The 25,238-nt window shown below is 40.8% G+C and overlaps 1 protein-coding gene across 2 annotated transcripts in view; it reads left to right on the forward strand.

Moving 5' to 3' along the window:
• SLCO5A1 (solute carrier organic anion transporter family member 5A1) overlaps positions 1-25,238 on the forward strand; it is a 301,315-nt gene that overhangs the window by 263,438 nt on the left and 12,639 nt on the right. For both annotated transcript variants that reach the window (XM_049633302.1, XM_049633301.1), the window contains 2 exons: positions 5,594-5,792; positions 24,312-24,471. In XM_049633302.1, coding sequence (XP_049489259.1) covers positions 5,594-5,792; positions 24,312-24,471 — 359 coding nt within the window. The remainder of the gene's footprint in view (positions 1-5,593; positions 5,793-24,311; positions 24,472-25,238) is intronic.

Raw genomic sequence — 25,238 nt, forward strand, 5'->3', positions numbered from 1 at the left:
TTAATGTAGCTATGAGGTCTTTAAATTCAGATATATACACACAGTACTAAATAGCTAACAGAGATGTATGTGTTTAAAACACATAGTAGTGGGGCGCCTGGGTGGCTCAGTCGGTTGAGCGTCCAACTTTGGCTCAGGTCATGATATCGCGGTCTGTGAGTTCGAGCCCTGCCTTGGGCTCTGTGTTGACAGCTCAGAGCCTAAAGCCTGCTTCAGATTCTTTGTCTCCCTCTCTCTCTGCCCCTCCCCTGCTCATGCTCTGTCTCTCTCCATCTCTCAAGAATAAATAAATGTTAAAAAAAAACTACATAGTAGCTAAACCTCAAAGGCTTATATATTAAAGAACACATAAAAGTTTAGTGTTCAATCTTACAGATTCAATCCTATAGATAAAATAGCATATAGAGATTTTTGCCTAATTATAATGTCAATATGTTGATTTGTGCAAATGTTAAACATATTAATATTAGGTAGATAATAATGATGTTCATATTTATGATGATGATGATCACCAACATTTATTAAGTCCTGACTCGTATACTATGAGTCAGACACTGTCTTAAGCACTTTATATCTCTTAACTCACTTAAAGCTAACAACCTATGAGGAAGATACTATTCTCCCATCCATGTACTAACCAGGCCCGACCCTGCTTAGCTTCCGAGATCAGACGAGATCGGGCGCGTTCAGGGTGGTATGGCCGTAGACGGAAGATACTATTCTTAGCCACATTTTACAGATGAGAAAATCGGAGGCCTGGGAATATTCAGAAATTTGTCCAAGGACACACAGTTTGTAGGTGGCAGAGCTGAGATTTGAACTCCGGGAATGTGTCCATGTGGCCTGTACTCTTGCCTGCATTTGTCTCTTAGACATCTGCAAATGCACTGGCTTCTATCCTCTACCGCTACCTTAGGCTGGGTCCCTGAGTTCAGACCTCCACCGTCTCCCCTCATACACACAGACTTGATGCTTTTTTCCCCTGCCCACCCTCTTGTACCCCCTGGGTCCCAGCCATGTCTTGGCCACTAGAGGGAGTGAGGAGCAGAAACTCGGGGACTGCACAGCCATCCCGCCAGGGCTGGGAAAGGGGCTGATAGGGAGCAGAGGCTCTGAGGAGCCAGGAGGCAGTTGGAAGAGGGCTCTCTGGGTTCTGAGGACAAAGGGAAGGGGTGAGCACCAGCCAGTGAGGTGGATTTGAACGCAGACACGGTGCGTGGCAGGCGGGCAGCTTCTGCTGGGAGATCCCATCTTATATATTTACATCTTATAATATTTATTTATTGCTATCTGAAAGTCGAGTGTTCCAATGAAGCCTTTCATAAGCCAGAAGGGCATAAAGCGGAGAAGCAGTTATAGTTAATTTATATGGAAAAAATGTTGAGCATTACCAGGCTCAAAATACAACCCCTCTTAGGCTCTTCTGATACCTTAGGAACCTCTTCCTGATGATGCACAAAACAAATGGAGATAAAGCACAGATGCTCGCAGACACTTCAAAGCTGCGGGGCCTGATGCTGAGATGCTGAGTGTGGTTCCCAGGGAAGGGGCTTGGCGGGGCCGCTCTCAGTGCCTTTATAACCCCTTGTTGCCAAACAAATGCTGAATGCTATTTTCACTCTTTGCCTTTTTTTCCCCCCCATAAAAGTGAAAATCCTCTTTGGATTTCTTCTGGTTAGCGAAAGCAGAAGATGCCTGTAATTTCCCCTCCCTACAAGGCAGTGGGGGAGTTGGCCACGCCTAGGATGCAGTGTGGTGCTGGGTGGGAAACCAACTTCCAGCCCCTCCAGGCTCTGCACAATCTGGTTTCCCCAGAGCCAGGCTTTCAGAAGGGGCAGAGAGGAGGCTCTACTGTTACCCCCGTTCTCCCCAGCACCAAATCTGCCCTATTTATCCCCTGTGCCTGATATTCTAACAAGGAGACGTTTGGGTCTCTTACTTAAGCTGGAGATCTGAATGATGTACAGATTACCATGAACGGATAGTCAGAATTTCTGTTTGGATAGTGCAGTGAGATTTAGATGAGACGGGGACATCAGGAGAAAATTTTAAGGCGTCTTCACTCTGTTCAATATAACCTCATATTTACCGGTGACAAATTTGCTGTTTTGAAGAGTTGAATACTAATTAGAACGCATAGTCAAATAAATTATATTACTTTTATTTTTATTTATTTATTTTTTTATTATTTATTTTTGAGGCAGGAGAGACAGAGCATGAACAGGGGAGGGTCAGAGAGAGGGAGACACAGAATCCGAAACAGGCTCCAGGCTCTGAGCTGTCAGCACAGAGCCCGAACTCAAACTCACGGACTGTGAGATCATGACCTGAGCCAAAGTCGGCCGCCTAACCGACTGAGCCACCCAGGCACCCCAATTATATTACTTTTAAATTGTGACTTGAGCTATGAGCATGGAGGTTTGTTTTGTTTGTTATCCTGGGGGTCTAGAACAGTATAAATTATTTAATTGAAATAAAGATTTCATGAATGTGTCATTTTCACTTTAAAGAGAAAGTCTTGCCTATTTATTTGTGTAGATAGAATGCGTACTCTTCCTTAACGATGATGATATTTTATTAAGCAGCTCATTTAAGCCCAGAGCTCTGGTCAATTTACCTAGAAGATTCCAGGGACCTATTAACTCTCAGAGACCTCTGTGGTGATGTGGACAGAGTGCTGGGCTGGGAATCAGAGACCTCACTTTTCCTTGTGAGACACTCTCTCCCTTGTGTGCACTGTGGGATCAATCACTCCTCTGAGCTGCCAGTTTCCTCATCTGTAAAAAGGTCATTACTGATTTTGCAAAATCAGGGCTGTCGTGGGGATTACAAGATGAACACTGGTTGCCAGGCAAAGCTCAGGTTTTAGATTAATCTAATCCTTCTCTGCTCCTTTATGTGGGTTGCTGAACATGCTGGAGCAAAAACCGTCCAACCGTGTGCGCTGCTGGAGACTACAGACTTCCGAAAGCCAATCTCATCTGGACCCGTTGGGCTCTCCACTTGCAAAGCCTATTGCATATTCCCATTTTACTCTCCTACAACAATTATTCTAATCCTTGGCTGTATTTAAAATTCTCACTATCCCTGGGGCTCCTGGGTGGCTCGGTTGGTTGGGTGACTGACTTCGGCTCAGGTCATGATCTCACGGTCCGTGAGTTCGAGCCCCGCGTCGGGCTCTGTGCTGACAGCTCGGAGCCTGGAGCCTGTTTCAGATTCTGTGTCTCCCTCTCTCTCTCTGCCCCTTCCCCGCTCATGTTCTGTCTCTATCAAAAAATGAATAAACATTAAAAAAAATTTTTTTTAATAAAAATAAAAAAAATTTCTCAATATCCCTTTCCTCTAAGAGTTAGTTTTGTTTTTAATTATACAGAAAAAACAAACACACCCGGAAATAAAAAAACCAAAACCATGTAAAAAAAAGAATCTATAGCATGTTACCAATTCTTAAAGAAAAAAAGCATGGAAAAAAGACTGGAGTGAAATATGCCAGGATGTAATCAATGGAGTTTGTTCCTTCATACTTCTCTATGCTTTTCAAGCATTCTGTTGTAACACGTATTACATTATGTCTGCAAAATAATGGAAAAATTATGAAACAGAAAAGCTACAGTTTGAGGAGCTACCACCCACCTGTTGACTTCTCCCCCACCCCCTTCTCCCCTATCCTGTTCCTAGCTGGAATTAAGGGGTCTCTCTCTCTCCCCATCTAGTGCTAATGTGATCATCTATGCTGTTAATTCCATATTCTCTTGACTTCTCAAGGATCGTGCATTGGTATCAGATAAACCTTTCCCTCCACATTTAACCTCCCCTTCCTTTTTAGTCTATTTTTGTCAGTATATAAGTATGCTTAGTCTCCTCCAGTCTTAGCAAATGCATGGCATTCTCCAAGTCCAAACTCTACCTTAATCCCATTCTTACTCTAGACCCATACCCATTTTTCCTTTTGTAGCCCAAGTTCTGGAAAGAGTCTGAATCTGGCTTCTTCCTTCACAACACCCTTAACATTGCTCTTGCCAAGATCTCTTGTGACATATTTGTCTCATTTCAGTCTTCTCCTTACTTTCTTCTTCATACTTGGCTCAAATACAAATACTGCCGCTTCTGTGAAGCCCTCCCTGATTTCTCCCAGAGAAGGCTCACATGCTTCTTTTCCAGTATTCTTCCTGCCTTTTGTCTAATTGTCTTATTGTAGTCTAATTTGTTTATTTTTATTTTAGATTATGAGGTTCTTGGGGCAGGCAATATAGCTTTTCTCTTAGCTTTAAAAAAAACTGTGAAACATAATGCACACAGAAATATGTGAATCAAAATTGAGAGATTATGAATAATCATAAAGTGGACATTTGTGTCACTATTACCCAGGGCATGGAATGGCATGTTTTCAGTACTCCAGGAGCACCCTGTATCCTTTCCTGACCCCACCTGTTCCCCCTACTATCTTGGATTTATGACCCTTATTTTCTCGGTTTTCTTCGTTTCTTCCTAAACAAAGCATTCAGTTCTATCTGCACTTGAACTTTCTACAGATGCCCTCATGTCATGTGTTCTGTTTTGTTTCTTTCATTGAGCGTTGCATTTGTATGATCCATCCTCATAGTTGAGCATTGTCATGACCTTCACTTTTGTTGCTGTAGAGTGGCCTTTCATTATATGAATTTATAACATGCAATGTATCTATTAATGGACATTTGGTTTATTTCCAGTTTTTGGCTATTAAGATGCATCAGATTTCTTGTACACTTCTTTTTTTAAATGTGTATTTATTTATTTTTGAGAGAGAGAGAGAGAGAGAGAGAGAGAGAGAGAGAATGTGTACACAAACAGGGGAGGGGCAGAGAGGGAGGGAGAGAGAGAATCCCAAGCAGTTTCTGTGCTGTCAGCACAGAGCCTGACAAGGGGCCCAATTCCATGAACTGTGAGATCGTGACCTGAGCCGAAATCAAGAGTCAGAGCTTAACTGACCGAGCCACTCAGGCTCCCCTCTGGTACACTTCTTTTGATCCCCATGTGCCTGAGTTTCCTTAGGGTATAGATCCAGGATTGTCACAGGATGGGTGTATCTTCAATTCTACCAGATAATGGCAAACTGTTCTCAAAGTAGCTGTCACAGTTTACATCCACCAGCTGTGCAGAGAGTGACCACTGCTCTATGAGTTCGCTAACATGTGGTAGCATCGGCCTTTTAAATTTTTATCGACACAATTGGTGCAGAGTAGTATTTTACTATGGTTTTAACTTGTATTCCCTCTTAGCAATGAGGGTGAGCACCTTCATGTGTTTGTTGGTCAACTGGATTTCCTCTTTAGTGAAGGGCCTGTTCACGTTTCGTTCACTTTTTCAGTGGGTTGCTTGTCTTTATTTTATTGATTTGTAAAAGTTATTTTACATTCTGGATATGTGTCCTTTGTTGGTTGTATGTGTTGAAAACAAATTATACTATAAAATCATACACATTGAAGATTTATTGATTACGGGATTTTTTTTTTCCTCAGTGCTAATCAGTAAGTAGGAACAGGAGTAATTAGAAAACAAATTACAGTGTACGTTAACCTTCAGAGTAATCCTGTCCTTCCGTTCTTCTCTCTAGGTGTTATTATTGTCCCCAGTGCCGGTGTGGGGATTGTCCTGGGAGGCTACATTATAAAAAAACTGAAACTTGGTGCAAGAGAATCTGCGAAACTAGCCATGATCTGCAGTGGTGTATCTTTACTGTGTTTTTCCACCCTGTTTATCGTTGGATGTGAAAGTATTAATCTAGGGGGCATAAACATCCCATATACAACAGGGTAAGTATCCTGAAAGAGCCATTTTGTATCGTCCTGATCATGAGTTGAGTGCAAAGCCCTGTAGTGTTGGTACCCAGGGCTGGACCGTCTCCTGCTCTAGGAGGGTCTCCTGTGCACGTTTCGTCTCCTGGGGGGGCGCGGGGGGGGCATGCACTCGTGGAAGGCAGCGGCCCTGGTCCCTCCTTGGTTCATGCCCCTTTTGACCCTCACAGAGTGTCTCCTAGTATTTTGGTTATAACAGATGAGGAGGAGATGCTTGTTGGGTTAAAGGAAATGATTCTTCTTTATAATGCAATGTTTTGAGTCGCTAATATGTTCACGTAGTCGAAGAACATAAAGCTCAGTGGCAATGTAACGGGAATGAAAAGTCTTGCTCTTACCCAAGTCCTCCACCTCATCCCCCCCATCAGAGACAAACGAGTCAGGCACTTTAATTCATTTCTTACGTGTCCTGCCAAGGCTTCTTTATCGAAGAGACTATGAACATGTATTTAAAGTTTTACCTGTGTTATAGCCAAAAGGTAGCATTCTATATATGCTTTCCCAGCTTTAAAAAATATATGACAATATAGCTTGAAGATCTTTCTGTGCCAGTAATAATAATACAGAACCTAGCCTACCCTTATATCGACACTCTCCGATGCTTTACTCATTAATCCTCATGACAACCCTATCAGGTAGGTTCTATGATTATCTTGGTTTTACAGATGGCAAAACTGAGGTACAGAACACACGTACTGGGGGTAATGCTGATAATATGTAACACACAGCTAAGAAAAAAGTTCCAACCTGTAGCATTTGCCGATTTCAGAGATTTGACTATCCCCACTGACGCTGATTTCAAGCTAACCGCGTGAAGATACTGAACACCAAGCTGGGAGGAGATGCCCAGTCACGTACCATTATATAATATTTCTATCAAAGAGGTATTTAGACTTAAAGAGCCTGGTGAAGACGTAGAGAGTAGTATAATAAAATAATTAGGAGGTAATGAATTGAGTATTTATTATCTTTGTATTATTTATTTAACTGTAAGTTTATATAACTTACCTTAAAAAAATTTTTTTTAACGTTTATTTATTTTTGAGACAGAGAGAGACAGAGACAGACAGAGCATGAACGGAGGAGGGTCAGAGAGAGGGAGACACAGAATCTGAAACAGGCTCCAGGCTCTGAGCTGTCAGCACAGAGCCCGATGCGGGGCTCGAACTCACGGACCGTGAGATCATGACCTGAGCCGAAGTCGGCCGCTTAACTGACTGAGACACCCAGGCCTCCCTATATAACTTAACTTTTAATAATGGCTACGCTAAACAAGCAGATGACTAAATCCTTGAAAATTGAAGATTTTATGACCCAGGGTGGCTGTGCTGGATGTTACATCAAACTTAATTCAGACTTCACCCCAGAGAATTCAGAGTCTGTACCGTTTGCACTCCTTTTAACTGCTATGTAACATTTCATTTAATTCTGTTTTGTAATTTAACCAGTCCCCATTTGACAGGCGGTTTCCAATCTTCAGTCATTAAAAATAATGCTGCAAAAAATAATCTCATGCCTATATCACTTCTCCTGTGTGCCATGTATTTGTAGGATAGATTCCCAGAAATGAGATTGCACTGAATATTGCCTCCCCGGGTGTTGTATAAATTTGTACCCTTACCAGCAATGGATCTGAGGGTCAGTTTCCCACACCCTGTCCAAAGGAAGGTGGAAAATTCTTCTTTGAGAGCTATGACAACCATAACTTATATTTCTTGAGCACATTGGGGGTTATTAGAATCTACTTATTGGACAGAATTTCAGTGCCTAGATTTTGGTGCTTGGTATCAACGAGCACCGTATCCTTTTGATTTTCAGTGGAGTTTTATCTTATAAAATGTTCCACTTGAACTTTGAACAAGAAGAGCTTTAATTTCACTTAGCCAACCTAGAATATCAGAAAGAAAAAAGGAGGAACTGCCAATCAGAGCTTATTTGGATGACAGAATATGGTCACTTGTCTCAGGAGTCTTTTTTTCACCAAGAGATGTGGGTCTGGGCAATGCACGTACTGATACACAACTTCTTTTCCATGCCTATTACAATGGCATAGGAAATAAAGTCTTCAAAAATTTAAGGGCAGTTTAGAATAGGAGCCCAGATTCTTGAGTTAAATCTGATTTGCATCTTCACTTTGCTTGGCCAGTTGTTTAACTGTAAGCCTCAGTATCCTCATCTGTAAAATAGGGTGATGATAATAATGCCTTAGTTCCTTCAGGTGTAACAGAGTATCATAGACTGGGTGGTTTAGAAACAACAGAAATTTATTGCTCACGGTTCTGGAGGCCGGAAAGTCGTGATCAAGGTGCCGGCAGATTCGGTGTCTTATGAGGCTCCCCTCCCTGATTCATGAATGGCGGTCTTTTCTCTGTGTCCTCATATGGTGGAAGGGGTAGGACATCTCTCTAGAGTCCTTTTCATAAGGGCAGTCATCCCATTCATGAGGGCTCCAAGCTCATGGCCTAATCACCTCCCCAAGGCCCAACCTCCAAATATCATCACACTGGGGGGTTAGTTTTCAACCTATGAATGCTGCGGGGACCCAAACATTTCATCTACAGCAATAAAAATCACCTTAGAGGCTGCAGGCGGGGACAGCATGAGTAGCACGTGTAAAGCTCTCACCTTGGTGCCTGGCACACAGTAAGCGCTCACTGGAAGTTAGCTATTGTTATCAGTCATCACAAATACTCTTTTGGTATTTATCTCTGTATTTTCAAGACATAATGTGTAAATTAACCAAATTGAGACATTATGTATGACTTCCTATCTTCATAAATGAGGAGTTCAGTTTTCCCTTCATATATTGTGGTCAAATCCTTCTTGGATATTCTTATGCTTGATCCTGCCAGTATTATTAACTGCTGAGGCACAAGCAGTATGTCATGATTAGATTTCTTCTTGTGTACAACGTTGATTTTCCTGGAATTCATAATTGTTTTATTTTCATTTCCTTTGTTCTCTCTGAATGTGTGTCTGGCTTCCTACATTCTCTAAGGGCTCAAACTATCTCGCTGTGATTTTTCTCCTGTCTGATAACCTCGTGATTCCATTTCCCACCCCTTGGAGTCATCTAATCAGAGTCCTAGCTGCGCCCGGTCGGCTCCCTGGAATCCCGTTTGCCTCTGTACGGATCCTTTGTTCCTCTGAGCTCACATGCCTCTTCCTTGGCTCGTCCCTCATTTTGTGAGAGCACATCCCTCAGTAGCTACAGGAAGGCTATAAAGGCTGTAACTTTTTTTTTTTTTTTCTGAATATTGTTCATGAAATAGCTTTTCAAAAAAAGCTGTTATATTTGATTGCCAAGTTGGCTGGGTAAAGAATTTTAGATTGGATGAATCATTTTCACTCAATTTTATTACTCCATTGTCATCTAATTTCTCGTGCTATTGTGGGAAATCTGGCCTTTCTTTTTCCCAGTCTTTTGTACGTACCCTATTTTTTCTTTCTGGGAGCTTCCAGTTTACTCCTGGTGTTCCTGAATTTCATCATGATATACTTTGGAGTGGGTTTCCACCCCTCCCACCCCCTGCTCCGAGCACTTACGTGAGCTTTTAATGTCTGGAAACTGTCCTTCAGTTTTGTTTTTATTTTTTACTTAAATTTTGATATTTTTTCCTCATCATTTTTTCTCTTCTCTCTCCTTCATTGATTCTCTAGTATTCTTTTTCACCTATATTGTATAAAACACTTTTTTTGTGCTACTTTTGGAAAGATTTCTTCAGCTCTATTTTTTTCAGTCTTCTGCTAAATCTTTATTTTGAATATTGTATTTTTTCAAAAGTTATTTATTTATTTTTGAGAGAGAGAGAGAGTGCACAAGAGGGGCAGAGAGAGAGAGAAAATCCCAAGCAGGCTCCGCACTGTCAGCAGAGCCCAATGTGAGGCTTGAACTCACGAACTCACGAACTGCAGGATTATCACCTAAGCTGAACCAATTGAGCCACCCAGGTGCCCCTGTATTTTTAACATCCAAATTTTTGATTGTTTTTTTGCTTCTAGTCCTCTGGCTTCATAGGTGGAATCCCTTCTCTTACTTCTCCAACATTATTTAGAGTTTGTTTTCCTTCCTGAATTGTCTATGTCCTCTGAGTCCTGCTTTCTATTTATTTTGCTGTCCTGATTATGTTGGAAGCTTCCCTTACATTTCTGGTGATCCTTAGCTTTCTCTTAGTATTGAAGAACATGCATTTAAAAAGCTAGGTCAGTGCTCTGGTCTGACAGTAGAGCTTGTCATTTGGTGGATCTCACCGTAGGTAATGGGAGATGGGGAGCTGGCATTTTCATTGGGGTAATGCATGTCAGAACTTGAGGTCTTACCTCTGGAGTGCTTTGGCTGCTCAGGAGAAGGGTTCTCCTGTTTCTCGGCTGGAGCTGTGTTGAGATAGATTCAGGGTTGTAAGCCTAGCTCCTGGTGTTCTAGGGCTGGGAGTGGGATGGTGGTGGGAAGGGACCTGGGTCCTTCTGTTCATTCTGTAGACTTTTACCTAATTCCCCTGCCATCATTCTAACATCTCACCAAAGGTCTTCTTTATATGTGATGTTCTTACATCTGTAGACTTTGGTTTATTTTCTCCAGAAAATAAAGGCATGAGGGAAAAAGTAGTCATCCACTAACTAGAGTGGGGATGGAAATCTGCTTAAAATTGTACATTTAGACCACAGCTTACTTGTGTTGTCTGTCCTTGAGTTCTTTTTTTTTTTTTTTAAAGTTTATTTATTTTGAGAGCAAGAGAGAGAGGCAGAGAGAGAATCCCAAGCAGGCTTCTTGCTGTCAGCAGATCTTGACACGGGGCTCGATCTCGTGAACCACGGGATCATGATCTGAACCAAAATGAAGAGTTGGACACTCAGCTGACTGAGCCAACCAGGTGTCCCCTGTCCTTGAGTTCTAAAGGCCTATTCTTCTTTCCCTGACTACTAGCCTTTTCCATGCTCATATTATTTTTTAAGTTCTCAACACACTTTGTTTTATTGAATTCTTGTTTTTCTGTAATCTTATTTCAGTTGGACTAGTTGCTCTCTAGGCGTAATTTATATTCTGGAACCTTCCTTTCATGTATCTCAGTTGTATCCACTTTTTTAGTTGTTTGTGTGTTTGTTTATTTATTTGTTAACTCCTTGTTTTGCTAGAGAAAAATACCCAGATACCTCCCTAGGAAAGAGCCCGTGGGAAGAAAAACTTTTTGATCCTGTAAATGTATTAAAGCATCTTTATTCTTTCTCTCACATTTAAAGATAGTTTGAGTGGGTATGGAATGATAAGTTATAAATTGCTTTTCGGAGAACTTTGAAACCACTGCTTTGTCATCTAGCATCTAATGTTGCTGGTAAGAAATTTAACTCCAGGCCTAGCTCTCATTTCTCTGTAGCCGACTTTATTTGGACGATTTTAGGAAATTTTTTATCCAAGGTGTTCTGAAATTTCATAAGGAATGCTTTACCATCCAATTTTGTCTTGGCTGGACCCTTCCAATGTCACTTTCTCAGAGAGGCTCTCCCTCTCTGCCCAACCTAAGGGAACCCATTCTCCCCTTTATTGCATTACTCCTCCTTAATTTCCTCGTAGCACTTACCACTAGCTGAAGTTATCTTGTTTAAGTACGTGCTCTGCTCTTGTCTTCTGTTTCTAAACTATGAGCTCCTTGAGAACAGTTACTACAGCTGTCTATATCATAACCACATCCCCACCATCTGAAGCAATGCACAGCGTTTGTTGCATGAAGGAATGAACAGATGAATGAATGTTTTGGCCTAGGGCTTTGTTCGTTCATTACATTAGGCACTCTCTGAACCGTCTTAATCTCACACGTATGTCTTAAACTCCAGGGAGGTTTTCTTCTGCTATAGCTTTACACACTCTCTCCATTTTCCATGCTCTCTCCAGGATTCCTGCTAATCTGTTGTTGGAACTTATGGACTGGTTGCCTTTGTAAATGAAACAAATGTTTTATTTGTTCTCTTGTATTTCCTATGTCCTTCGCTCTGAGAGATTCTTCCATGCTTTGTTTTCTATTCTTTATGTAAATTGTCTTTTTATTTTGAGAATAACTTTTTTCTTTGTTGTATTCTGAGTGTTCCCTTTTCATAACATCCTGATGTCTTTTTTTTTTTTTTTTAATTTTTAATGTTTATTTACTTTTGAGAGAGAGAGAGAGAGAGACAGGGCATGAGTGCGGAGGGAGGCAGGGAGGAGAGACAGAGGAAGACATAGAATCCAAAGCAGTCTCCAGGCTCTGAGCTGTCAGCACAGAGCCTGACATGGAGCTCGAACTCATGAACTATGAGATCGTGACCTGAGCCAAAGTTGGATGCTCAACCGACTGAGCCACTCAGGCGCCTCATTCCTGATGACTTTTTACGTAGTAATATCTTCTCAGATCTGTGTATATAATTAGATTTTTTTTTTTTAATTTTGTTTCTATGCCTCACATTTTGCCATTTGATTTTAAGGGTTAGTTTTTCTGTTCATTTATTCTGGGCTTTACAGGCTGACAAGACTCAGTCTAGCATCTTTCAGGTTATGTGCTCCACCCTCACCCCCATACAAACATGGGGGGGTTAGTCTCTGTTGTCAAAATCTAGAGTAGAAGCTTAGCTTTTTGAATTTCTTCCAATTTTTTTAGAGGAGAACGTTCTGGAGAATGTCTGGGCTCTGACATGGGGGTGGAGGTGAGTGAATATGAGAATGGAAGGATCCACTGGTACAATTTTCTCTCCCTCAAACCTCAGCTTCCTCCTCATCTGGGGCTTCTGCCGCATCTGATGACTTCGAGCTCACAACCTTGTGGAGCCTCATGGAGGGTCCATGGGGCAGGTTGGCTCTTCTCCAAGGTGGTATCTGCTCATCTGCTCATAATATGCGTATTATGCGTATCCACTTTGCTCTTTTCATGAAGTTTGGTGTTAGTCTTTCCATTCCTCTTTGCTGGCATTATTCCTTTTAATTTTGCTCGCTTTAATTTTAAGTGCATTCTCAGAGGTGGGGTGGGGAGGCACACCCCCCCCCCCCCCCCCCCACCGCCTGCCGTCTTACTTGCTTTCAAACTGCAAGTCCCCTCAAGAATTTAAAGCCCTTGCTTAGCACCACATCAGTCTTGCCAATCCTGAATCAACGGACTCTGGACTCTCCAGCACTATGGGCAAAAATTACATAATTGTGCTGATTGGCCCCATTACAAATTTATGAGTTCCAATCTTAGCAGGCCCTCATCTTTGCTGAGCAATCCATTTCCTTGGCCCTACTCAGCTTCCTTTCCTGTGCCCCAGCATGGTTGCATTTTTTAAAATTCTTTTCTTCAAGTATTTTGTCTTACTCTCGTCTTGTTTTTCTTGTTGGACATCCCAGATTCTGTGTTAGTGAGAAAACAGGGGTCCCAACAATGAACTTCTTGGCCTTCTCTCCCCTCTCCCCTCAAACTCCTTTGTCAAAGACGGTGTTATTTTCAAAGAAAAGTACCAGAGCCATCAAGTTTCTAACTGTGTGACCTTGGGAAAGAAAAAAAAAAGCTAATATTGAGTTTTGGTTTCCTCATGGTAAAATTGGTGATAATGTGAGTCACATCTGGTTACAAATGTAATTACATAAAACACATGTGGTTGAAAAAACAAAATACTGCAGACGGGTTAAAAAATGGGAAGCCAGTGTCTCTTTCCTCCGTCCTCAATCTCCAGTTTTAAGCTTTCCAATATTTTGTGTTTGTAGTTTTGATTGTGAGGACTGTATTAGGGAAGTTTTCTGATATTTCCTACCACAGAGTCCAGCACTCAGTATACGTTGAAAAAGTCAGTTTCTTGTCTCTTCTCCTTTCCCTTCTAGATCATACAAAGCAACTCCCTTTTCTTCTTTACAAGATGAATGAATGTCTGGCATCTATGTCTGTGTAGGGATGTTATTCATCTAGTGATGTTGAACTTTTAAGAACTTGATGAAAATAAGCATCTTAATTACCCAATTCCATGATTTATGGTACACTTCTTCTCATTCGATTGTATCGAATGATACAGAGAAAAACTCGGTAAGGCATGCTGGAGGCTACTTCAGGTTTCCATTCATTCCAGTAGTTGCAGCCTGACTTCATCCAAGTTCATAAATTAGCAACATAAAAACCCAGTTTCTTTGGAGAATTCGTTTGGCTTCCCAAATACTTCTAGGAAGGTAGTCTAAAATTGAATTAATATAAACACTTTTGGGGGGGGGGGCGCAGCTGCAAAGGCTTGGCACTTTTTTTTTTTTTTTCAGAGAGAGAGAGACAGAGAGAGAGAGAGAGAGAGAGAGAGAGCGCACGAGCATTAGCAGGCAGGGGAGGAGCAGAGAGAGAGAGAGAGGGAGACACAGAATTCAAAGCAGGCTTCAGGTTCTGAGCTATCAGCACAGAAACCAATGCTGGGCTCATGACAGCTCAGAGCCCGATGTGGGGCTTGAACTCACAGACTGCAAGATCATGACCTGAGCCGAAGTTGGACGCCTAACCGACTGAGCCACCCGGGCACCCCTAGGCTGGGCACTTTAAGAACAGCAGTTATGTTTGTGTAAAGAGTAAGAGAGTCCTTTCTCCAAGCAGGGTGTGGACTACATTTCAGCCTCTCCTTGCTCCTTTGGCTGGGTGCTCTTGTGCAGTGTACAACCTGCTTATCGGTCTGGCTTGGCCTGTTAACTAAAAGCTGTTCTGCGTGATTTTGAGGCTTGCATGTGGGACTTTTTTTTTTCCTCCTTTAAATCCAATAGAGAGATGAAGGGAGTGGCAGTGAAGAGAGGAGTCTTTGTTCGGTGTCTGTTTGATTCGGGTCTGGTGATCGGCACTTGCTCGTGTATATCTTTTATATATAATGCTTGCAACACCACTCTACTGTGTGTACTATTACCTGCATGTTTTAATTAAAGAAACTGGGCTTACAGATGAAGTGATTTGCCCAAAGTCCTCAGTTAACAAGGAGCAGAACCAAATGAAACCCAATCTATTTCAGAGTTTGTTCTTTCCGAGCACCATGGCCAGTTGCTGCTTTATTTCATGTAGGGAAACACTGAAGCGTACTCACCACCTCCTTAGGAAGAGAGCTGGAGAGATTGTATCTGTATCTGTCAGTGGTGCATTGTTTCTTCATTTTTTTCATACAGCTGGGTTACAGGCATAATGCTGTGTCTACACAGTGCTGTAGCTCAGAGGCTCTCAAGTCAACCCGCCTAGATTTTCACCCCAGGCTTGCCACATACTAGCCATGTAAGGATGGGGAGATTCTTCAACCTTTCTGTGTTTGGTTTCCACACCTTTAAAGTGAAGATGCTGATAGATACTATGTTGCTGAATTGCCCTGAGAATTGAATAAAATACTTTGCAAATTCCTTAATCTCTCTGTGCGTCAGTTTCCTCATCATTAAGCTGCATCAATAACCGTACCAATCTCTTAGAATTATAGAAAAATGAAATAGGATAAAACCCATACATGCTAAGCAATTGATAAATAACTATTTAATGGCATTTTTTCTCATTTGAAATTCAAGAAAGAAGCTCAGAAAGATTGAATAACTTGCTCAGTCACACAGAAAATGATAGAACTAGAATTTGAACCCAGGTTTCTCTGATTCTGAATGCAATGCTTTTAATTATTAAAATGTTCTGAAAGAAGGGGCGCCTGCGTGGCTCAGTTGGTTGAGCATCCGACCTCGGCTTAGGTCATGATCTCCCAGTTCGTGAGTTCGAGCCCCACATCAGACTCTGTGCTGACAGCTCGGAGCCTGGAGCCTGCTTCAGATTCTGTGTCTCCCCCTCCCTTTCTCTGCCCCTCCTCTGCCCATGCTCTGTCTCTCTCTGTCTCTCAAAACAAAAAAATAAATGTTAAAAAAAATTAAAAAAATAAATAAAATAAAAAGTTCCAAAAGAAGAAAAAAGCACAAAGAAGCAAGCACAACCTATGAGCTACCTCCTATTAAAGCCTGTAAACGAAGCCCCAGGTTCACCAGCAGGATGAATCTTCTTATATTAAAGGACCTGATAACTGATCCATCTTTGAATTTGTATCAAATGCTCAAGAGGTACCTCAATGCCTGATATGGGGTTGAGATGTTTTAGAAAGATGAACTTTTCCTGTTGAGCCAAAATGGAGTCACAGTCTTTTTGCAGAATGAACCTGACATGTTACTGGTGGTTCCCCTAGAAAATTCAGATTTCATAGCCAAGGTGTGGAAACAACCTAAGTGTCCATCAACAGATGGATGGATAAAGAAAATGTGGCATATACATACAATGGAAGACTACTCAGCCTTAAAAAAGAAAGAAATTTTGCAGTATGTGACACAATGGATGAGCCCCGAAGACATCACGCTAAGTGAAATAAGCCAGTTACAGAATGACAAATACTGACTGATTCCATTTATATGAGATAGCTAAAATATTAAATCCATGGAATCAGAGGTGGAATGATGGCTTGAGGAAGTGGGAGATGGGGAGTTGCCAATCAGTGGGCATCAAGTGTCAGTCAGTCGGGCTCTAGAGATCTGCTGTACATCATTGTACCTATAGTCAACTATACTGTGTAATACACTTAATGTTTGGCAAGAGAGTAGATCTCATGTTAAGTGTTCCAGCCACAATATACTAAAATAAGAAAAAATTCAGACTTGAGAATTGGATGATTTTTCATTATGAAAGATGCTAGTGCTCCAGTTGAATATCCTGGCCCATTTCCAACCCAAGTAATTACATTCCCAGCACCCACTATGTCCCTGCAGTTTTAATTAGGAAATGTGTTTTGCTTCCCCTCTGTGTCTGTGTTTCACACAGGTATGCCGTAATCATCTCGTTGCCATAAGAGTCAGGATTTACTGTGAACACAGTGGCTTAAATAACACTTTATATAAACACACTGCATAATGTGAGTTCTTTCCTCTTTGCCACTTCTTCTTGAAAAGTAATTTTTAAAAAGGGGTTAGATCTGATTCCCATGTACAGAATTGTTCAATAGTACTGGGTCTTGATAAATCATTTCATAATGCTAGCTTTATTATCTTTCATTTATCAACTGTCATTTCTTTGAACTCAACACTAAGATCTATTATATCATCCTCTGGTTTTGTGACTTGACTTACTGCACCAGAATGTTTCCAGGGGTGATTTCTTGAGCTGTGAGGGGGAATCATTTTCTCAGTTTTCTGTGTTCGGCAGTGACTTGGATGGAGTGGTCCACCAGGTTCAACCAAGTCCAAAATCTCAGAGGTTGGGAATTTTCCCTGAAGTGGCCTCTCTCAGTACAGTTTTATTGACCCAAAGTACTGAAACTATGGAAATTGAATACAGCCTGCTAATTCCTACCTTCTCTGAAACTTTCCCCAATTCATGTCATTCTCTTTGTCACCACTTCTTCCCTGCCGCAGGGTGTATTTGATACTCTATTACCAGCCCTCTGTGTGACTATCATTTCTGGCCACATCACTTCTAAATTCTGTAATGAAACCATTCATCTCCTCATCTGTGTCTTCAGCTTAACCTACTGAAGTTTTCTCCCATTGTTTAAATCTTTTGGTGACATTCAAGATCTTTTATTTGTTATAGACATTAATAATTTTCAGAGAAATTCCTGAAAAGTAGAGGACAAATAATTTACTTAAAAGATCTTAGGTATGTGATGTGTGTCTCTGGATTATCCTAGCTACTTTAATTCATAGGCTTACAATTCATGTCTAGCTATATGTATATGATTTGATCTATTCTTGGCTCTGTTTGGGAGATACAAACAAAATTTGCTTTACTTCACTTTGAGAGTACCAAGGAGATACGAAATATAAGCAAATTTTCCTTCCAATGAGTTTTCAACTTTGTAACAGAGATCTAAACAAATAACATGAAATCTATAAAACTATGGAATACCTATTTAAATATAATAAGCCTTTTTATTTCAAAAATACCTATGAATATTAATAAACCCAGGACCAAATTTACCATTTTATAATGTCATATTAACATAGTCAATAAGAAATGTTCATCATTTAATGCTAGCGGAAAAAATAGAACCATACAAAATCTTGGTAACAATATGTTATCAATGTTATTGTATATGCATATTGAAAAAAAGACCAGAAAGTGATAGACTAAAAGCATAATATGGTGGATATTTCTGGGTGGTAGAATCACGTGTGAGTTTAATTTAATTTTTCAGTCTTTTTGTATTGTCCAAATTTTGTACAAAGAGTATGTATTACTTTAATAATAAATAAAGGTGTTTCAAAAACTATGTAATAGACGAAGGAGATTAAGAGGTACAAACTTCCAGCTATAAATTAAGTAAGTCATGGAGATGAAAAGTACGGCACAGGGAATATAGTCAATAATAGTGTTATAACCATTGTAAGGTGACGGATGGTGAGACTACACTTAACCACGGTGAGCACTGAATAATGTATAAAGTTGTGAAGTCACTATATTGTACACCTGAAACTAGTATAACATTGTATGTCAACTACACTTCAATAATACATTTTAAAAAGTAATTCTGGATTTTTTTTTTTAATTTTTTTAATGTTTATTTATTTTTGAGAGAGAGAGACAGAGCGTGAGTGGGGGAGGGGCAGAGAGTCGGAGATACAGAATCCGAAGCAGGCTCCAGGCTTCGAGCTGTCAGCACAGAGCCCGACATGGGGCTCGAACTCACAGACCGTGAGAACATGACCTGAGCCGAAGCCGGACGCTCAACCGACTGAGCCACCCAGGCGCCCCTTTTTTCTTTTTTTCTTTTTTTTTTTTTTTTTTTTTTAAAGTAATTCTGGATTTAAAAAGATGGTTTAGTACCTGGCTGGCTCAGTTGGTGGATCATGTGACTCTTGATGTTGAGGTTGTGAGTTTGAGCCCCACATTGAGCCCCCCATTGGGGCTCAAACCAAAGAGATGGTTTGTGTAAGTTGTAGGTCATTATATATAAATTTCAGGTTAAAACTGGTATGAATTTATTTGTTGACTACAAAGCTCAAGGAAACTTTAAAAATAATGATTGGAAATAGTAATTATAACTTTCATGAATGTAGTCCTCTAATAAACCTGTTCTATTACCTGTATTATGTAATGTATGATTCCTTGGTTACACTTGCTCTCCTCATACAGGCAGGAAGGGCATTAATAGCCATAGACTTAGATTTGGCCCCAGGTCATATGGCTACAAAATGGTAGGCCTGAAACTAGATCCCAGTTTAGTTCTTTTTCCCGAATTATCTGTAGGAGTAACTTCGAAAATGACTTACTCCTTTATTTATTTATTTATTTTTATTTTTTTAAAACGTTTACTTATTTTTGAGACAGAGAGAGACAGGGCATGAACGGGGGAGGGTCAGAGAGATAGGGGACACAGAATCTGAAACAGGGTCCAGGCTCTGAGCTGTCAGCACAGAGCCCAATGCAGGGCTTGAACTCACAAACCTCGAGATCATGACCTGAGCCCAAGTCAGATGCTTAACCGACTGAGCCACCCAGCCGCCCCGACTTACTCCTTTTTGAAAAGAAAAACGTCATTGAAGGCCTATTGTGCTTGTGATTGTATTACTTTAATTCATTTATACTTCTTTCATGTGTAAAGACCGCACACCAGTATCTTAGTGCCTATTATGTTCGAGGAACAATGCTGGACACTGGCTGTGCATTTACTCACCTAATCCTCTCAACAGCCATGTGATAGAGACATTATGATCTCTGTTTCACAAGTGTGAAATCTCTTTAGATTGGTTCACAGCACTTGTGAGCTGTAGGTATGGAATTGAACCTGCTCCTTCTGACTCTAATGCTCAGTCACGGTGAAAGGTGAGTGCCAGAAAAGCTGCATGAGATGAAGAGGAAGGAAATGGGATGAGGTGTCCGGAAGACTCATGCTAGAGAAAGTGAAAATATGGACAGTTACGCAAAGCTGCCCGCCGAGTATAGGGGTTTCAGAGTGTAGGCCACAGACACAGAGATAACTGGGTTTAAACCCATCTTTGATTCTTGTGAACTTTGACAGTATCTATCCTCTCAATTTCCTCATCTAAAAGATGAAGGCACAGTCATAACAACTTTAATTCTTGTGAGGAATAAATGAGGTAGTTTATATAGAGATTTCAGTGCACAATTCCTGGAGTAAAAATTGGGCTCTTTACTCATTTAGTTTTAAATGATAACGATGATTATGATTATAATAATAATCACTATAAACCTGAAGTTGCATAGCTCTATACAGCCAGGGAAGCATTTTAATATGAAGCCAAGAATTTAAGGGAATAAAAAAAAAACGAACACATTCTAATTGAAGTCTTCTTGAATTCAGTTAGACTTGAATATATAGTGACTTGAGAGAGATATCACTTTTTTCTAGGTGATTGGTATTTTTTCCTAAAAAGGTACCTGCTATGTTAATCATATTCTTTTAATCCATGTGACTTGGGCATAAGAAGCATGGATTCCCTCTTTTCGTATTTCTTAATAGAGAGCCACTTAAGAGGAGGCAGAAGGATGGTTGGGGAGCTCCTCTTTGATTTATGGGGACCTGTAGAAATATGTCAGATGGGGAAGTCCAAGTATTCTTAGGTCTTGGGTGGCATAATTTGACATACTCTGTGGGGTGTGTGTGTGTGTGTGTGTTTGTGAGAGAGAGAGAGAGAGACAGAGACAGAGGCAGAGACAGAGAGAGACATTAGAGAACAACTGTCTTCTTACTTACCCAGCTGTGATGGCCCCATGGTGGACATAATTACCTATGTTAAACCATAATCTGTTTTATTATTGTATATTACTTTAAATAAATGTTGATCCTTAAGCAATTGACTTAAAAAACATTAGGCAGCAAGCTTGTTCTTTTTTTCCTTTTTTGTTCATTTAGTCTCCCTGTGGCTGGTTTTCTCGAAGCCTCAGTGATTATGGGACACATCATTGCACTTTTTATGGTTTCTTATTTTTTAAGATCCGCAAACTGTACTAGATAATCTCAGAGACTGATCCCATCTCTCTAGTTCTAGAATTCTGCCATTTTTATTTTTTTATTTTATTTCATTTAAAAAAAAATTTTTTTTTAACGTTTATTTTACTTTTGAGACAGAGACAGAGCACGAACGGGGGAGGGTCAGAGAGAGAGGGAGACACAGAATTGGAAGCAGGCTCCAGGCTCTGAGCCATCAGCCCAGAGCCCGACGCGGGGCTCGAACTCACGGACCGTGAGATCGTGACCTGAGCTGAAGTCGGATGCTTAACCAACTGAGCCACCCAGGCGCCCCTCTGCCATTTTTATAATAAGATATCATGTGTGACTCTCAGGCTTGCAACTTGGACCAAACGGTTATTTGTTAGTCCGTTTGTTAGTGAGGCCTTTTTCTTCACTTGGAATTAACACTTACATTGATTCAGAGCTAGCATGAGCCTGATCTGCAAAGCTAACTTGTCAGAAATGCTTTAGTTCATTGGAAGGGGACGCACAGTCCCTTCGCACAACGTGGACATGGTACACTCTATCCTGTATGTTTAGTACTCCCACGATGGGCTCACTGCAGGCCGGTGGGTGGTGCTTAGTACTATTCAGGCTTACACGCTTATGCCATTATTACAATCCAGCCTGTTTTCTGAAAAGTGAGTGAGAGTCAAGCAAGACATTATTATTCCTAAAATTTATTTTATTTTATTTTTAAAATGAGCGCAGTGTAAAGCATTAACCATGTTGGTATCTTTCCCTTTTTTGTGCCACTGTCGCCTTTTCCCCAATGACTTTTTTGTGAATACCCACTTCTTTTCACTGCTATTTATTTTTGTTGCCTGTCTTGATTTTCTGAGAGCTTTATTGTATCATTTCTTTGTTTCAGACACCGTGTTCTCATGAGAAAAGCAAACATACCCAGTGGTGACCTAGGAATGTGCCTCTGTTTCTGGAACTCAGGAAAGCTTGTGCTTCCTGTCATCAGGGGGTTTTAAGCATCTGTTTATATTCTCTCTAGATTCATTTTTCTCTCTTTTAGTTTTTGGGTGAGAGGAGGGTACAGAGGGAGAGGGAGAGAGAGAATCTTAAGCAGGTTCCACACCCAGCACGGAGCCTGATGCAGGACTGGAGCTCGCAAACCGTGAGATCGTGACCTGAGCCGAAATCAACAGTTGGATGCTTAACTGACTGAGCCACCCGGGCACCCCTAGCTTCCTTTCTCTTGAGTGGACATACCCATAAAAGAGAGGTGTTTGGGATCTGTGGTGGTCATAAATGAATATGGATCGTGATCTTCATAAGAAATTCTTTGTAACTTCTAAATAACAATAGTAGCAATTATATTGTATGGATTTGAAGCCTGTTGTTTTTAGTGACTTAAGCATGCAAACATATAAAAACCCTTTTATCGGGTCATGGCTTGAAATGTCACTCTTGAGGAACTAGTGAAGACAGTGGCAAGGTACAGAGCGGTTTTCAGATGTACCAGTTAAATGGCACTAATTAGCGTTATAGTGAATCATTTGACCTCACTGGACATCTATGTCATTGTCTGTGGAATGTAGTAAGAGGTCTAGAATGGGCTTTCTCACCGTCACCCTCAGGACTACTAAGACTTGGGCAGGTTAATTTGTTACTGTGTGTGTGTGTGTGTGTGTGTGTGGAGGGGGTGTTGTTCTGTGTATTGTAGGATGTTTAGAAGCTTCCCTGGCCTCTGGCCACTAGATACCAGTGGCACTCCTGTAGTTATGACAAACAAAACTGTTGCCTAGAAAACAAAATTGCCCCTCAGGAGCATTACTGGCCTAGGACTGCATTTCCTGAAATATACAACAAAATGATAGGAATCCGCGAGTTTGTGGACATAATTGTCAGAGTCTTGTGACCAAATTTCTTCTGTGGAATGACGTAAATGAAGAACAGAGTTTATTTTACATTTGCCTCTTTCGAAGAGTTTCTTGATAAGGTTTAAATACTGCCATGAATTTGTTCCTTCCTTTAAAATTTGAGGACTCAGTTATCAAAGTGTGAAAGAGGACACAGGAAAGAGCCCTTTGAACAAATAATGCCTTATGTCTATAGATTAACACATATAGTTGGCGTGGGCTATGCTACTGGAGGGGTAGGTAGTCAACATAGGCATTAAAGGTAAGTTCTAGCATTAAGCAGACATTCCAAAATATTTGTTGAATGGATGGATGATGAATAGATGGATGGATGAATGATATAGATCTGCTATTTCTTTTTTTTTTTAATTTTTTTAATGTTTATTTTATTTCTGAGGGAGAGAGAGACAGAGAGAGACAGAGTACAAGCGGGGGAGGGGCAGAGAGAGAGGGAGATAATCCAAAGCAGGCTCCAGGCTCTGAGCTGTCAGCACAGACCCCGAGGCGGGGCTCGAACTCACAAACTGTGAGATCATGACCTGAGTCGAAGTCGGACGCTTAACCAACTGAGCCACCCAGGCGCCCCTGGATCTGCTATTTCTAACTCATGTGGCTTTAGGAACAGTATTTCATCAGTAACAGAAAATGGTGGTCACGGGGCACCGGGGTGGCTTAGTCGGTTAAGCATCCGACTCTCTCTCTCCCTCTCTCTCTGCCCCTCCCCCTTCAAAATAAATAAATAAATAAATAAATAAATAAATAAATAAATAAATATTTAAAAAATTGGTCTCAGAGAAGCCAAGGAAAGAGGTTGTTGAGTATAAGCACTACAGAGCCCCTTTCATTCTTCCATGAGCCCCTCCTGGGTACCTGCCTCTGCTCTTCCAAAGCATTTCTTTCTACTTCTCTCCCCAACCCTATATCCTGACTTGCCTTTTTTTTTTCCTTTTTATATTTGTTGCCTGAATTGATTGTATCAGAGCTTTTCGTATTGTATCGTTTCTTTGAATCAGACATCATAGTCTACGAGAAAACAAAACCCACCACGTTGACCGTGAATCCACATCTGGGCATCCTGAAGGAAGGACTGAATTGTTCTTCTCTGGCTGTGTGAATCAAGCTAGTGATAGGATTCCTGATCTTCTTTGGAAATCACTTCCGATTCATTTTCTAGAGTCCCATGTCTTTCTTAGGTAATTTATTCCAGAACAATTAAAGTTTTTGGTCAAAGCAATCTGCGTCGACAACCCCGATGGATGCATTTTATGTTTGCGCCCTCCTAGTGATGTTGTTGATCTGGCACAGAGTTAAAGAAATTGAGCTCTGGATTTGTTAAAACGTAGAGCTTAGTGTCTACAGTAAGTGAGTAGTTAAACAAGGGTTAGAACTGCTGAGCCCAGATCTGTAGCACCAAGATCCAAGATGGAAGGCAGAATTGAGGCAAGATAGATAATTTGATACAAAAATAATGAATTTACAGCCCCAGAAGACTGAAACATTTTTCTTCATGCTTTGTTTAAAAGTCATAATAATTATCGAGGGTGGCTATTTCCGGTATTATAGCTTTGATTTATGGGAACTAGCTTCTCTAAAATGGACAAATTACTTAACGTTGAGAACTTTTTCTTTAAACATTTTAGTAAATGTTGCTCATGACCTGCTTTTTTCTCTCTAGACCTTCTCTCACCATGCCTCATAGGAACCTGACAGGAAGCTGCAATGTTAATTGTGGTTGTAAAATACACGAGTATGAGCCAGTCTGTGGATCAGATGGAATTACATACTTTAACCCTTGTCTGGCTGGCTGTGTTAACAGCGGTAATCTTAGCACTGGGGTGAGTATATTTCCCAAGTTCCTGTACTGTTAATCCAACATCCTGTGACAGGGACGTGTTAGGACTCATATGCTAACACGTGGCTTTAGTCCCTCTTTTCAAGAAACTTCAAATAACCTCCAAAATACTTCCTGACGAAAACCCAGAGGAATGACAATTATGCAATGCTATCATTTTTTTTCCCAAGGACGATTGGAACATGTGGGTGTAGTGACTTGGTTTCATATCAGCCCTCTCCCACTTTACATTCTGTGCCAACTCAGTGAAACAGGATAAGGATGAATGCTGGGCTTCCCATTTATTACTCAGCCAGGGCCCTTGTGATGCATTTGAAGGTCAAGATGACCACATTTGGTGCCCATAGAAGAGGATAGGAGAGCACCTTCCCTGATCAGAGTCTGTGAAGACGCGTGATGGATTTTTCATAGACTATCAGTTCAAACTTTTTTTTTTTTTTTTAACATTCAGAGTAAAGATATTTCTGTCAGTTCAAGAATAGGCTATTTTGAGAATTCCCTTCCCCGTGAATTATAAATAGGCTGTAATACTGTGGGAGGTTTTCATATTCTACTCAGTTCCTTACTGAGCCTGGTTTCATTCTTTGCTTAAGAACGGATTGTAAGAGGCTGCTTTAATCAAAAAGGTTAAGGTGCATTTGCCTGTACTGTGTAGGTGTTAAGGGATTATACTATTGACTGTATGTTTTGGGATCATCAGATTCGATTTCGGAGTTTTAAGCTATAGTGATAAATTGAGAAATCCTGTGG

Source organism: Panthera uncia, chromosome F2 (genome assembly GCF_023721935.1).
Source record: "Panthera uncia isolate 11264 chromosome F2, Puncia_PCG_1.0, whole genome shotgun sequence".
Classification (NCBI taxonomy): Eukaryota; Metazoa; Chordata; class Mammalia; order Carnivora; family Felidae; genus Panthera; species Panthera uncia.